General features: G+C 45.7%; 1 protein-coding gene across 1 annotated transcript in view; it reads right to left on the bottom strand.

Moving 5' to 3' along the window:
- Positions 1-12,625, bottom strand: part of TOX2 (TOX high mobility group box family member 2) — a 138,245-nt gene that overhangs the window by 79,655 nt on the left and 45,965 nt on the right. The window contains exon 2 of the mRNA XM_030463094.1: positions 769-834. Within this exon, the coding sequence (XP_030318954.1) occupies positions 769-834 (66 nt within the window). The remainder of the gene's footprint in view (positions 1-768; positions 835-12,625) is intronic.

Below are 12,625 nucleotides of genomic sequence, written 5' to 3'. Positions count from 1 at the left end.
CAACGAAACAACCCAAGTCAACCCAAAAACAGGATGCTGGAAAATCTTAGCAATGAACTTGCACTTTCTCTTTCATGAGGTGCCCCAAAGGTACAGCAGCAGGCACCTCAATGATGCACAGAGCCCACTCTATCCATGCCAGGCCATCTCAGGGGGATGCAGGTGGGACCATCTCTCACCTCCTTGTCAGGAGGACACAGGGGCATGTCCTGAAGTTCACATCTCCCAGTGACACCTACACATGGGCTTAACTTTATACACATTTATGCCTGTTCCATGTGTATCCAAGCCCTGGAGGCTCAGACACCTGTGAGATGTGAGCACTTCTGGTCCTCCACATGTATGTTTGTAGCTCCAAACCAGGAAAACTTTGATTCCTTTTTGTCCTCGAGCAGGCTAACAGTTAATCTGTTTCTCTACAGCAAATACTCTACATGAGGGAAGAAGACACCTGAACAATGCTTGGAAAGCTCACCACCTCCAGACAAACCAACTAGACCTTCATTTTGAGAGAAGGATGCTGAGACAAAGCCATTCAGCTTCACTGGAAAGCTGTGGCTGAGCTGGGCTCTGGCAATGAACACTGACACCAGCACCCAAGAGCATCCCTTTCCCTGTACTCAGACCATCCACCGCTGCTCCTCAGCAGCCAGCTCTGATATTCTCTGATGTCCCAGGAATAAAGACTCTGAGTATTTGTGCTTGGGCATACCTTAAGTCCCTTAGAAAATCTGCCCCCAGAGCCCAGCCAAGCAAATTGATGCTTACCTGGTTTGCTGACAGGAACTCCTGGGCGTTGTCATTCATTCCCACGTACATGTTCTCCCCATCAAACTAGAAAGACAAAGGAAAGTTAGAGTTAGTGAAGTGCCACCTGAACAGCAGGGTTCCATGCATCCCCACTACTTTCCTGGCTCTTCACACCAAGATACCCAGAAGTAAAACCTGTGATGGTCCTCTAAAACTTCTAGGCATGTATCAGTGCACATACATCCTTGTTATTGCCATGGGACACAGTAACAGAGCACATTTCTGTTACTTTTTTAGTGAAATAATTAATTAATCACTCCAGTTCTAGCTAATAAACCAAAGCACTGCAACCTGGTCTAGTGGGAGATGTTCCTGCACGTACAGGGGGGTTGGAACTGGATGGTCTTTAAGGTCCCTTTCAATCCAAACCTGTCTACGATACGGAATGTTAAAACCACTGCTGTACTCAGCAGCAAAGGTCATTCAAATTAAGTTCTTGCTAGAATTTCCACTGGACCATCAACCAGCTTTAAAACACTTTGAGCAACGGAAATTTCCAAGCCAGGCTGGTCCCATTCAGTCTTCTTCCAGATAACAACATACTCCATAACCACCAAAGCAAAGCTAGAGCATCAATGTAGAAAACCACTCCAGCCCACACCCAAGCAGTTCTCTGCAGAGCCCCACTGCCCACCTTGACAGTTTGCTGTTTGCAAACTCTTTGCAAACTTGTTTGCAAGAAGGGACAACCCCCCCATCTCCTCTACCCCGGGGTTCATTTGTGCCCTGGCTGCCCCATCAAACATGCCAGCTCCTTTTGACCAAACTGCTAATCCAGTTATTAGGCTACAACCCCCCCTGTGGAGAACTGGAAACCTCATTAATTAGCTACAGAGGGAGCTTTTTCACTTGCTTCAGTTGCAGAGGCACAATAAAAAAAAAAAAAAAAAAAACGCCCTCCAGGATGGTCTCTGCCTCGAAGCATGGCTGGGGCCCTTCTCAAGGCTAAGTTCACAAATTAATTACTGCAATAAAATGAGCTATGTCATAAACCACTCCGGAGACAGGGAGGAAGGTGCCAGCTGTGAATGACACCACACACTTAACAAGGGGAAGAGCCAGGTCCTGCCCTTGCAAGCCAGATGGTGAATTGAAGATTGTTGACCCCTCGCTCTCTGATAAGAAGCAGATACCAGTTATGCCTTCATAGAAATAGGTCATATTAAGACCAATAAAAGAGAAATCTAAATAAAGCCAGGTGAAGACTTGCAGCGTAGATTATTAATCACATTTCCATTTCTCAGAGTGACACGGGATTAGCTATTAAAGTCCGCGGAGTCAGTAAAACCAAGGGGAGGGGGGAACACAGCTCTGCTCAGTGCCAGAGTGCACAGACACCCTCTAATTGCCAAATTATCCACTGGGATAGCAGAACAAACCAATTAAAAGCAGCAAAATTAGTGTGGGTATTGTGACACTCATTAACTAATCCTGACAGCAACTGCAGCAGGGTGGAAGGGGATCCCTGCACACCCACAGGGTTTGGTTAAACCCCTCAGCAGGGAAGCAGCCATGGGATACAGTGAGCATCTGCAGCCCAAAAGGCTTGCCAAGACCAGCAGTTCATTCAGAAGTCAGCCAGGTGCCATCGACTTCAAACTGTATTGCCCTCCACCTGTAAAATGATCACTAGCACAGCCAGCTCCTGCTATCACAGATCCATCTGGAGCTGCTGTGCTTCCAAGTGGGAAGACACCATGCTTTAAAGGCATCAAGACTCAATCAGCTCCACAGCCTAAATACCTTCTGCCAAGCCAGCAGAAAGGGCTCTTTGAAAGAGAGGTGGCACATTGTTGGTGATGCTCAGCTCTGCACCAGCAGGACCCAGGCTCTACAGGAGGAGCCAGACTCTGATTTGGCACAGGCAGCAGCACTGGGTTTTGGGAAGTCAATCTTTTTGGAACAGGGAAAATTATGGTCCCGAGGTCCCAGTTCTCCACAAAAAAACCCACCAGGTAGATCCTTGTGCCTGAGCAGCCACCCTGAGGCTGTAGGGACTCTCAGGGCTGTGCATCCACAGCTGCAGGACACTGGTGGACATGGAAAAGCCACTGCATACTGAGACTGTGCCCTGAGATGTTCAGGTGAGCTGCACGAGAGTCTTCTAGCCTGCAGCCCTGAAGGGAGAGCAAATATTCCAGTGGGGAGAGACAGTTCTGTCCATCCCTGGAACCATCTAGGAATTTGTACAACAGAACTTTCCCATTAGGAAAAGAAGAGCTCCTAAGTCAAAGCCATCACAGCTCTGAAACGTTTAAATACACAAATGATGTACACCCAGCCAGCCACCCCCTTTCCTCACACACAAGCACCACATTTTTGTCTTGCTCCAGCACAGTATTTTATAGATCAAGACTAAAGACCTGTTTGAAACAGCTCTTCTCCAGAAAACAAGTTTCTTCTGAGAATCTACATTCAGAAAACAAAAAGTATCTTTCAACGTGGTGGTCCAGGGCAGGACAAGCACTGTGTCCTCTCTGTATCACTCCGTTGATACAGACCCTGTTTGTCAGAATCTATTTTTTTATGTCTTCCTACTATTCCCCTACCTCTTTTCCACTCTTCCTTCTGCCCTTGATGCCTTCATAATAACTGTAATGAATCCTGCCTTCAAAATTACAGTGCCTCTGATTGCCAGGCTGAGCAGTGAGCCTGAAAATCAAGACTCAAAATGCAAAGAAAACTTTGGAACTTCCCCACTGCTGATTGGATTTTTCCCCCCTCTCCTCCAGGCTATGACTGTGCAAACAAATTTATTAGAAATTCTTCCACCAGGATTTTTTCAATTAGATTTTTGTCACTTATACACCAGCCAGGTAGAGGAGATAAGTAATGTGCTCTCCTTCTCATTATTGTTTTGCTACAGAATGCACTTCAAAACAATCAGCTCCAGCATTCCAGGTAGATTTACAGCAGAAACAGACATTTTAATATTTCTCTTTCATTATAAATGCTTCTTTCCTTTTCTCTTTGGTCACACACGGGGGGGGTATCAAACCTTCTCAGCACCTCTGGATGTGGGTCCATCCATTCATCACCCTCTGTGCCCCCCAATTGATCAAACCTCTATTGAATGGTGTATCCTGTGGAGTGGTGGGGATCATTTTCAAGTCATAATTTGAAAGGAGCCCACTCTCAATGCAGTTGTCTCAATCATCCCTTTGCTTTTTAGTAATTATGAATTTTTTGTTATTCCTCAGCTAACAGCAGCAGAATGTTAAACACCTGGGTGGCTGGGGTAAATTCTCAATCTTCCCCTTCATGAGACGAGCATGAAGCTGAGGTGAGCCAGGATCACTCCTAGCTCAGTGCTTTGCATCCGTGACTTTTGCTTCAAAACCTGAGAAATGCAAACCTGGTGTAGCCAAGGGGGGAAACCAGGAGAGGTGGGAAGATGGGATTTGTTCTTTTTTCTCCTTCTGAGGCATGGACCCATTTTTGTCCAGCTTGCACTGATTTCTGCTAGTGATGGTTGCCTACAAGCACAACCAAGGACCACTCCTTCAGAAGAGGGTCCTGAAGCCCCATGCTGCTTTATCCCATCTCAAACTTGTCTCACCTCTTATGCTCAGAATAGAGCATAAGAGAAACAACTCTAGATAGAAACAACTCTACTCGCCAGATTAAATAAAAATAAAGAAAATTCTCTCCGAGGAATCTGCCCAGACTCCTCCAGACTCTGGGAATGACAGCACACTGATGGCCAGCATGCTGCCCACATCTGCTGGTGACATCAACCCCAAAGCAGATGAAGGGGGGCACAACCCCATCTCCTGCCACTGGAGGTGGCTTCACCTGGCACTGATGGATGAGGAGGATGCTGGCAGCCCCATTCAGACCAGGAATCCCAAGGAGTGGGTGTGGCAGACACTGAGCTGAGCCTCCAGGTCTGCATCTCAGCACAGGTTACAGCACTGGGTATTTGGAGACCAAGCAAGAGACATGAGGACAGTTCTTGTCTGTGACAAACCACCCTCTGAAATTGAGTTTGTGACAGAGAATTTACTTTAGAAAATACAATTCTTAAACCTCAACTTTTCCAGGTTGCAAGCCCAGGGGCAGAGTGCTGCCAGCATCCACCCACCCAGCCAGGGCTTGAGCTGACTCAGATGATGTGCTGTGAAGCACTTCTCTTTATTTTTATTGCTTTTCTAGACTCTAGTTTGTTATTTTTGCAGTACAACAGTATTTTCAAACCTGTAAATTTGCCCAGAGGTCATAGGGGTTCCATGTTAATAAGATGGAAATGAGTAAGAAAAATAAACTCGTGCTACAAGCTGAGCCAGAGCAAAGCAGCCGGGTGATCCCTGCTCTGTGCAAACACGGAGAACAAATGTTTGTTAACTGGGAAGGACCCAATGGAAAGAAACACAACCTCCTGCCAAGAGTCAGAGGTGTTACTTCCTCATGGATGGCACTGCCAGCTTGTACAATTTTATTATGAATCTCATCACATACTTCTATTTCCTGAGCATCAGAAGCTGAGATGAAAACCTCAGCTTTGTAAGGAATGTGTTGGCAAGCACTCATCCCAGGAATGCCTTTAGTGACAAGATTTCAAAAATCTTCCAAACTTCTTATTTCCTTTCATTTTAGTTCTTTAAGTGTGGTGGGTTTTGAGTTAGGTGTGGGGTTTTCTGTTTGTCTTTTTTCTGTTTGGGCTTTTTTTTTTTTTTTCCCAGGAGTTATACCTAAATATTAACACTCATTGTTGACAATACTGGACCAGAACACCTCAACTGCAAATCCACTGAGGATCTGGAGCTTTTAAACAGTGGCTGGGCTGTTACTGCAAATCCTAAAAGCCATCATCACCAAGGAGCTATTCAACACCCAGTGAAGAACAAACATGGTGGTTCCAGTGACTACAGCTGCTCAGAGCTATAAACACTTTTCTCTCAGTTTTGCCTCCTTGTGCCAGGACACAGGACAAGTAAGGGGGCAGCAAGTCCCTCTCATTACAATCTTGCCTCCAAAATGGGCACACTGGGGATATCACCTTTCACTGGGTGCAGCTGGTTTTTTGTCCATCACATCACACCTCAGCCACCACCCGCATCAACACAGAGTGAAACACACAGTAATACCATGAGAAAAATGCCTCTTCAGAAGTGTTCAGTGAATAAAAGTTAGGATACAAGAAAACTTGTGTAACACAGTCAGTGACATAGGTAATACTCTTCATTAAAAAAAAAAAAAAAAGGCAGTCCACATGTTACTGGGGCTCATTTAGCTGCCTCTAGTGGCACCCTACCCACCAAGCAGAAATACAACTCTTCTGTAGAAAGTTTTACAGAAGTAGCTTTTTCCACAATTAATTTTTATCAGGCAAGCATTACTTGAGCAGTAAGCCCCATTCTGTTGGAACTATATTTTTGCTGTGGTGCTTCCAGCCCCATGTCCCAGAACACTGCTCTCCACAGCATGAGGCACCTCTGTGCACCAGGCTTGGCCCTAGGGGTGTGCCAGGCACCAACACCAAACCCAGCAACCCCAACACCAGCAAGGATTGTTTTTACCAGCACACATCTCTGCTAAGTTCCTGGGATGGGAAATATTCACTTCAGCACTGCTGCCTGCAGAGACTTCCTAGAGGAGTAATTCAGCATCACACCTCTTTGGGGAACACATTGCAGAGCTCAGCTTAATGTCTCTAACTGCAGCTTCCCCATTAATGTCTTTACACAACCTCTGGGCCAAAGTGATCCCCTTAGTGTTATTTATTTGTCTGCTGAAATGCTTGGATAGCCCCTGGGTTGATCCTGTCAAAGAGGGTCAGAGGTTAAGCAGTAGATTTATGACACCCCCCCCCCCTTCTCCAGGAGCCTCCTGTGAGGAAAGCTCAGCATCTCCAGCCTGGCTCAGCATCTCCAGCCTGGCCACACACTGCTCTTTGCTTCAGGGCAAATGTCACTAAAAGAGAGCAGGACACCAGGGCACTTCCTTGAGCAGGTGGCACAGCTGAGCAAGCATCACCAGGGACTTAGGGTAGCAGGGTTTCTTCACACAGTCAGTATTCTCACAAATTATCCTAAGGTCAAATCAGAATGAGCTGAATTAATTCTTAAAGCTTAAAACCATCTCATAAAAAGTGGTTTGGTGGTTTTAAGAGCAATTCATAACTAGGATAAAGACCTAATAATGGTTATTTCTCAATTGTGCCAGCAGCAGGAAACCTGCTGCACAGCTGGCGGTGCCAAGGGTGACCCAGGTCCAATACAGACTGCCAAGAATCCAAAACCCAGTGGGAAAGCCAGGAATGATCTGCACCAGCTTGTAATCCAAAGGAATTGTTCTCAAACCCTGTCCCAAGGGGTGCAGCTCCCCTGGAAATACCCATCTCAGCAGTTCAGGCAGGGATGGCCAGCAGGAAAAATATAAAACAAACCAACAAAATTGGGAGTAACTCCCACAGCCAGACATCCTTGGCTCTTAAGCCCAGCGCACTGCTACTGCTCCAAAACCAGCCAGGTGGCAAGGGGAAGGTGCCAGACCAGGGTAGAACTGGGATGTCAAGCTTTGCATCCCACTGTAGTGTTTGCTGAAGGGTCAACAAGTACCTGGCAAGGGGAAAATGATCTTCTGGGTGAACTTTCCACACAGTTCCTCAAAACAAAACAAACAAAAAAAGGGCTCATAGAAAGCAAACCCAACTTGTTGTGGGACAAAAGGAAAGGCCCTCTTGCTCAAAGCTGATGACACTACACCCCTTGGACTTTTAAAAAGAGGAGGATCATGGTCCCTGATTCACCTTCACTAAAACCTATTCAGTTCACAATAGAAGTGATCCAGAAGAATTCAAGTTTATTAATGAGATAAAAATTATTCAGGCTAGCCAAAACTGAAAGCCACTTTGAATAGCTTTGCATTAAGATTCTCGCAGTACTAAGTGGCAGTGAGGAAATGGAAGATTAAATTTAATGTCAATAAATGCAAAGTAATGCACTGGAGAAAAGCAATCCTAACAATACAGATATGACAATGGGCCTTAAAATAGCTGTTGCTGTCCAGGAGAGACACCATGCACTCATTCTGGAGACTTCCCTTCCAAGTTTTGCTCAGTCCTCAGCACCTGCCAAAAATGCAATTGAATTTTTAGGAGCAATTAGGGAAATAACGGAGAATAAAAGACGAAGCATTATATCATCTGTAGAGTTTGGAGAGGGACAAAGGACAATAGAAGGGAGGACCTGAGGTGTGGAATGGTGTACACAGGTGAGGAAAAGAGGTAATGTATATAGGGACTTGACAGAGCTGTAAATGAAATCATGAGATGAGAACAGGGGATGGCTCTGGTTCTCATAGCCCAATCCCCTGGAAGCAGACACTGAAATACTTAGCCAGTGGAGTTAATATTCTTACAGAGAACTTCTTCGTACAGGACCCAAGAGCAAAACCTCTTACTGTGAGATTCTGTGGCCTAGAAAGATCCAGAACAACAACTGGACAAACTAGAGAGGAATAGTAAATCAAACCATTAAGCTCAAGATGACCCTGACCTATGAGGTGCTGGAAGCTCCATGGGTAGACATAATCTCATGAGATACTTGGAAAAACATTTTCCAGCATGTGGGTAGCCAAATACGAGACCACGAGGCTGTGGGATCTCCATCCCTGGAGATACTCCAGTCCAGCTGGATCTGGCACTGCACAACCTCATCTTGTTGGCCCAGCTTTGCCTGGGAGCTTGGACACACAGAGGTCCCTCCCACCCAACAGTATTTGGGTGATTCTGTGATATGTGATGCTCACCCAGGTGCCCATGTGGACCTCCACCCCACAAGCATCTCCAGCATCCCCTTTTTATCCCCTTGTACTCCGGGCAGGAAAGATCTTGAATGCCATTGTTCATGGAGCAACATTCATTTATCTAAGAGACTGCCTGGTTTTCTGTGAATGCTGCACACAAAAATATTGTTATTACATTATTTGGGGGAAATAGGACTTAAACTCATTTACCTGGACCTTTCAGAGCCATCAAAAGTACACACTCTTCACATACACACAAATCCATCCACTGAAAGCTACAGAGAGCACCAGAATTTAGTCTTAAGACTGACATGGAAATAGATTAATTTTTTTCCCATTTCATATTCTAATTACAATTCTTCTCCCCCTACTATTTTCTGTTCTCATTACAGTCTCAAAATTGCTCTGCAAATTCTGTACCTTATTCTGCTCTTCCTACCATCTTTGTCATGGAAATGAGAAACAGAATGTATAAGCATGAAAATATTGCAGATATCAAAATTCTGCTTAACCCTTTCATGGGCAATGTTGAAAAGAAGCAAAAGCAGCACAAGGCAGCAGAACAGCAAAGCCATCAAATCATCCATCCAGCTTCCTCTCCTTCTCCCAGCCACAGTGAGGGAGAGGAATGATGCTCAAAGAAATGCATTATTAATTTAAAGGCCAAAGCTGCTCTTGCTTATATGTCTGCTGTTCATGGAGCAGGGGTTGGGGTTTCCTCAAGGTTTTTGTCCTTGAGGGCAGATCTTGATCTAATACACTTTGAGCAGAAGGAAATTTTTTATGGTGAGGGTGGTGAGACACCGGCCCAGGTTGCTTGGAGAAGTGGTAGATGCCCCATCCCTGAAAACATTCAAGGTCAGGTTGGATGGAGCAACCTGATGGAGCTGAAGATGTCCCTGCTTACTGCAGGGGGTGTGTGTACTAGATGACCTTTAAAGGTCCCTTCCCACTCAAACCACTCTGATTCTATGCCCATGACTAGATGACTGTTGAATTTTCAGTCTGCCAAGCATCTGAACATAAAGCCAGCTGGGAGAGGTGTCCTGTGATCCCTCAAGGTATCTCACAGGAGACCTTCATCCACCCAGACCAAACCCTTTCTGATTTCTCTTCAAGTTTGGGCACAGCTAAGGAAAACAGGCTGCCTGGGAAGAGGGGAACACAACACAGTGCTGCCTTCCCCAGGACTTGTTCAGCCCATCACTGACCACACTCAGTGCTGTTTACTTTGCAAAATCCCATTGCACTGATGTAGCTGCAAATCTACATCACTTCCTTTTGGAAAGCAAACAAGCAGCACATCCTGCATTGTTTATCACTCTGATGCAGGTGCTCGAGGAATTTAGCTGCAAAAAATAAACACACTGGGCCCGTGCTAAGCTGGTCCTTCTGCTGTCAGCAGCTGCATAACCAGGAGAGTTGCAGGCACCCAAATGCTGGGTGCCTTGGGCATTGCTGGGGAGGGAGGGAGGTAAATGACTGCAGCATGTTTCCTGGTGTGCAGACACTCAAACAAATACAGTAAGTGATGGTGGGAGTTAACTGCTTCACTTGTATATCACAGGAAACTATCAGAGGCAGAAAATGTGCAAAGATTTAAAAGAAGCCGCAGAGGCTCTGCAAGGAACTACACCAGTGTCAAAGGCACCTAGAAACAATGTGTTTCTGCAAGATAAAACCTCAGAGTTGAGGTAAAAATAGAGCTTATACCTACCTGCTTCAGAAGCAGGTACCAGCATGGCTCTGCTCTGGAAGCCCGTCATGGAGATGATGGTTTCAACAGAACAACAGCCCCACCACAACCAGAGGTACTGCTGAAGGGGGACATGTGGCCACCAGCACCCAGATATCTAGGGAAGTGATGGAGTGGCCAGGAAGAAAGAAACCTTAAGCCAGAATGTTTTCCCATCTTGTATTTTGGCTGAGGGTTTGTGCCTCTGGCCCAGGGAGCCAGCAGGGACTGGTGTGGGTGGTGATGTTGAGACTAATGCCCAAACTCTGGGGCTTAAAGAAAACCCTGGGAATGAAGGGAGTGGAACATCTTCCCTGTGAAGAAAGGTTGAGGAAGCTGAGTCTCTTTAGGATGGAAGAGACTGAGGAGCAACCTCATTAATGTTTATAAGTATGTAAAGGACGAGTGTCCAGAGGATGGAGCCAGGCTCTTCTCAGTGATGTCCAATGATAGGACAAGAGGCAACTGGTGCAAGCTCGAGCACAGGAGGCTCCACCTAAACATAAGAAAAAGCTTTTTCACCCTAGGGGTGCCAGAGCACTGGCCCAGCCTGCCCAGTGAGATTGTGGAGTCTCCTTCTCTGTGGATACTCAAACCCCACCTTGATATACTCCTGTGTGACCTACTCCAGATGACCCATCTCTGGCAGGGGGATTGGACTCGATGTATTGAGGTCCTTTCCAACCCCTAACTTTCTGTGATTCTGTAACAAAAGCCACTGAGAGTGGAGAAGGATTGGGGGACCAAGGATTGGGAGTAGCTGGAGCTACAGTGGGTTTGACATACACACACAGTCCAAGAATCCTTTTTGCCATTCCTATTTATCCTTTCTCAGCTGCAAAGTTAATAAATAAATGCAGGAGCCCAGGTTGCCAGGAGGAGGAGAGCTGCTGGTGGAGCAGTGCAAGGACTGCAGAAAGCTGCTGGCTTTTCAATCAAGCCCATGGACTCTGCTTCTGATCCCAACATCTTGCTGACAGAGGTACAAGTTAATAACCTGGCTCCCAAATAGCTCCTCACTCAATCCAGTAATCCACAAAAAATCCTAGGTGCTACTCATTGCCATTCAAGAAGAAAAATAGTAACTTGAATTCTCTCTACACTGTTCCTACAGTCTCTATGGCCCAGAGCACACATTATTCACCTGCAAGCACAGCCAGGTCTTTCACTAAACAATCCCATTTGCTCCACTAGAGACCACAAAAACTCATCTCTGCCTTGTGGAATTCAAGATCATATTTTTTCCCCTCTGTTGAAAAGCATAAGGGAGAGGAAGAATCAATTTTCAAGACAACTTCAGTGAGAATGGGGAGTGCTATGCAAAAACAGCTAGTCAGGAGAGGAAAAAAAATAAATCAGAGTGCTTCCATGCTAGCCATTCAGAGAACAGTTTCCAACACACAAATATCTGGCACAGGTGAAAACTCATCTTCTGTGGTTCTGCACTCGTATGCAAATATCTCCTGCAGTGGTACATGAGTATAACTGGCAAAAAAAATGGGCTGGCAAAGTACAATCGTTTCACAATTTCACCTTAGATATTGGGGCATGTTCATGATTAAATAAAACCACTAATGAAAAGTGCAATCTCTCTTAAAGAGGAAAAAAAAACCAAAACAAAAAACCCAACAACTCAAGGATGAAAGGAAGATAATTTCTGAAATTATACCCTGGGAGCACCTTTGCTGCCCACTTGTCACACAGCTGTACAGCCCGAGGAATTTTCTCTGCTCTTTTATTTCTCCATCTTATTTAAATCACTAACTTCCCATGCATCTTCTGAAGTGTTTTAACATCTCCTACCAGATCCTCATCCCAAAGCAAGAATGGGGAAGGCCCATCATATACAGATAATAAAAAATAATGCAGCTCACAGCTTCCTGTATCAGAGAACTGGTTTTGTTCCCACAAGCATCACAACACAGGAATTCTTTCTAAACCCACCCAGTCAAACTGATGGTGACCATTCGTGATGTCCATGTGTATTTTGGTGTACAGAGGACAGCAAGGAGTTCATCCCTGCATGCTTGGTCACTGCATGGGGGAAGGATGTGCAGAAGCCAAACTCTCATCCCAATATCATCGAGGACAAGAGCAGACCCTAAACCTCCTCAGTCTTCTTGTAGGCTTGGAGGTGGCCAGACTGCAGATCTCCACTGTGCCAGAAAGAGCGTTGTCTCCAGCACACCAGCCTTTTTTTTACTATGTTTCAACCAAAACTGCAATTATCCAACTAAACAAAGAGCAATGAGCCTCAATAGGCCATTCCAACAGCCTATGCTGCACCCAGGGGACCCCACTGTCACCCACCTACAACCCCATTCCCCACCT

This window comes from Calypte anna, chromosome 20 (genome assembly GCF_003957555.1).
Source record: "Calypte anna isolate BGI_N300 chromosome 20, bCalAnn1_v1.p, whole genome shotgun sequence".
NCBI classification, from domain to species: Eukaryota; Metazoa; Chordata; class Aves; order Apodiformes; family Trochilidae; genus Calypte; species Calypte anna.
Note: the sequence above shows the minus strand (reverse complement) of the source record. Positions and strands in the feature narration are given on the sequence as shown.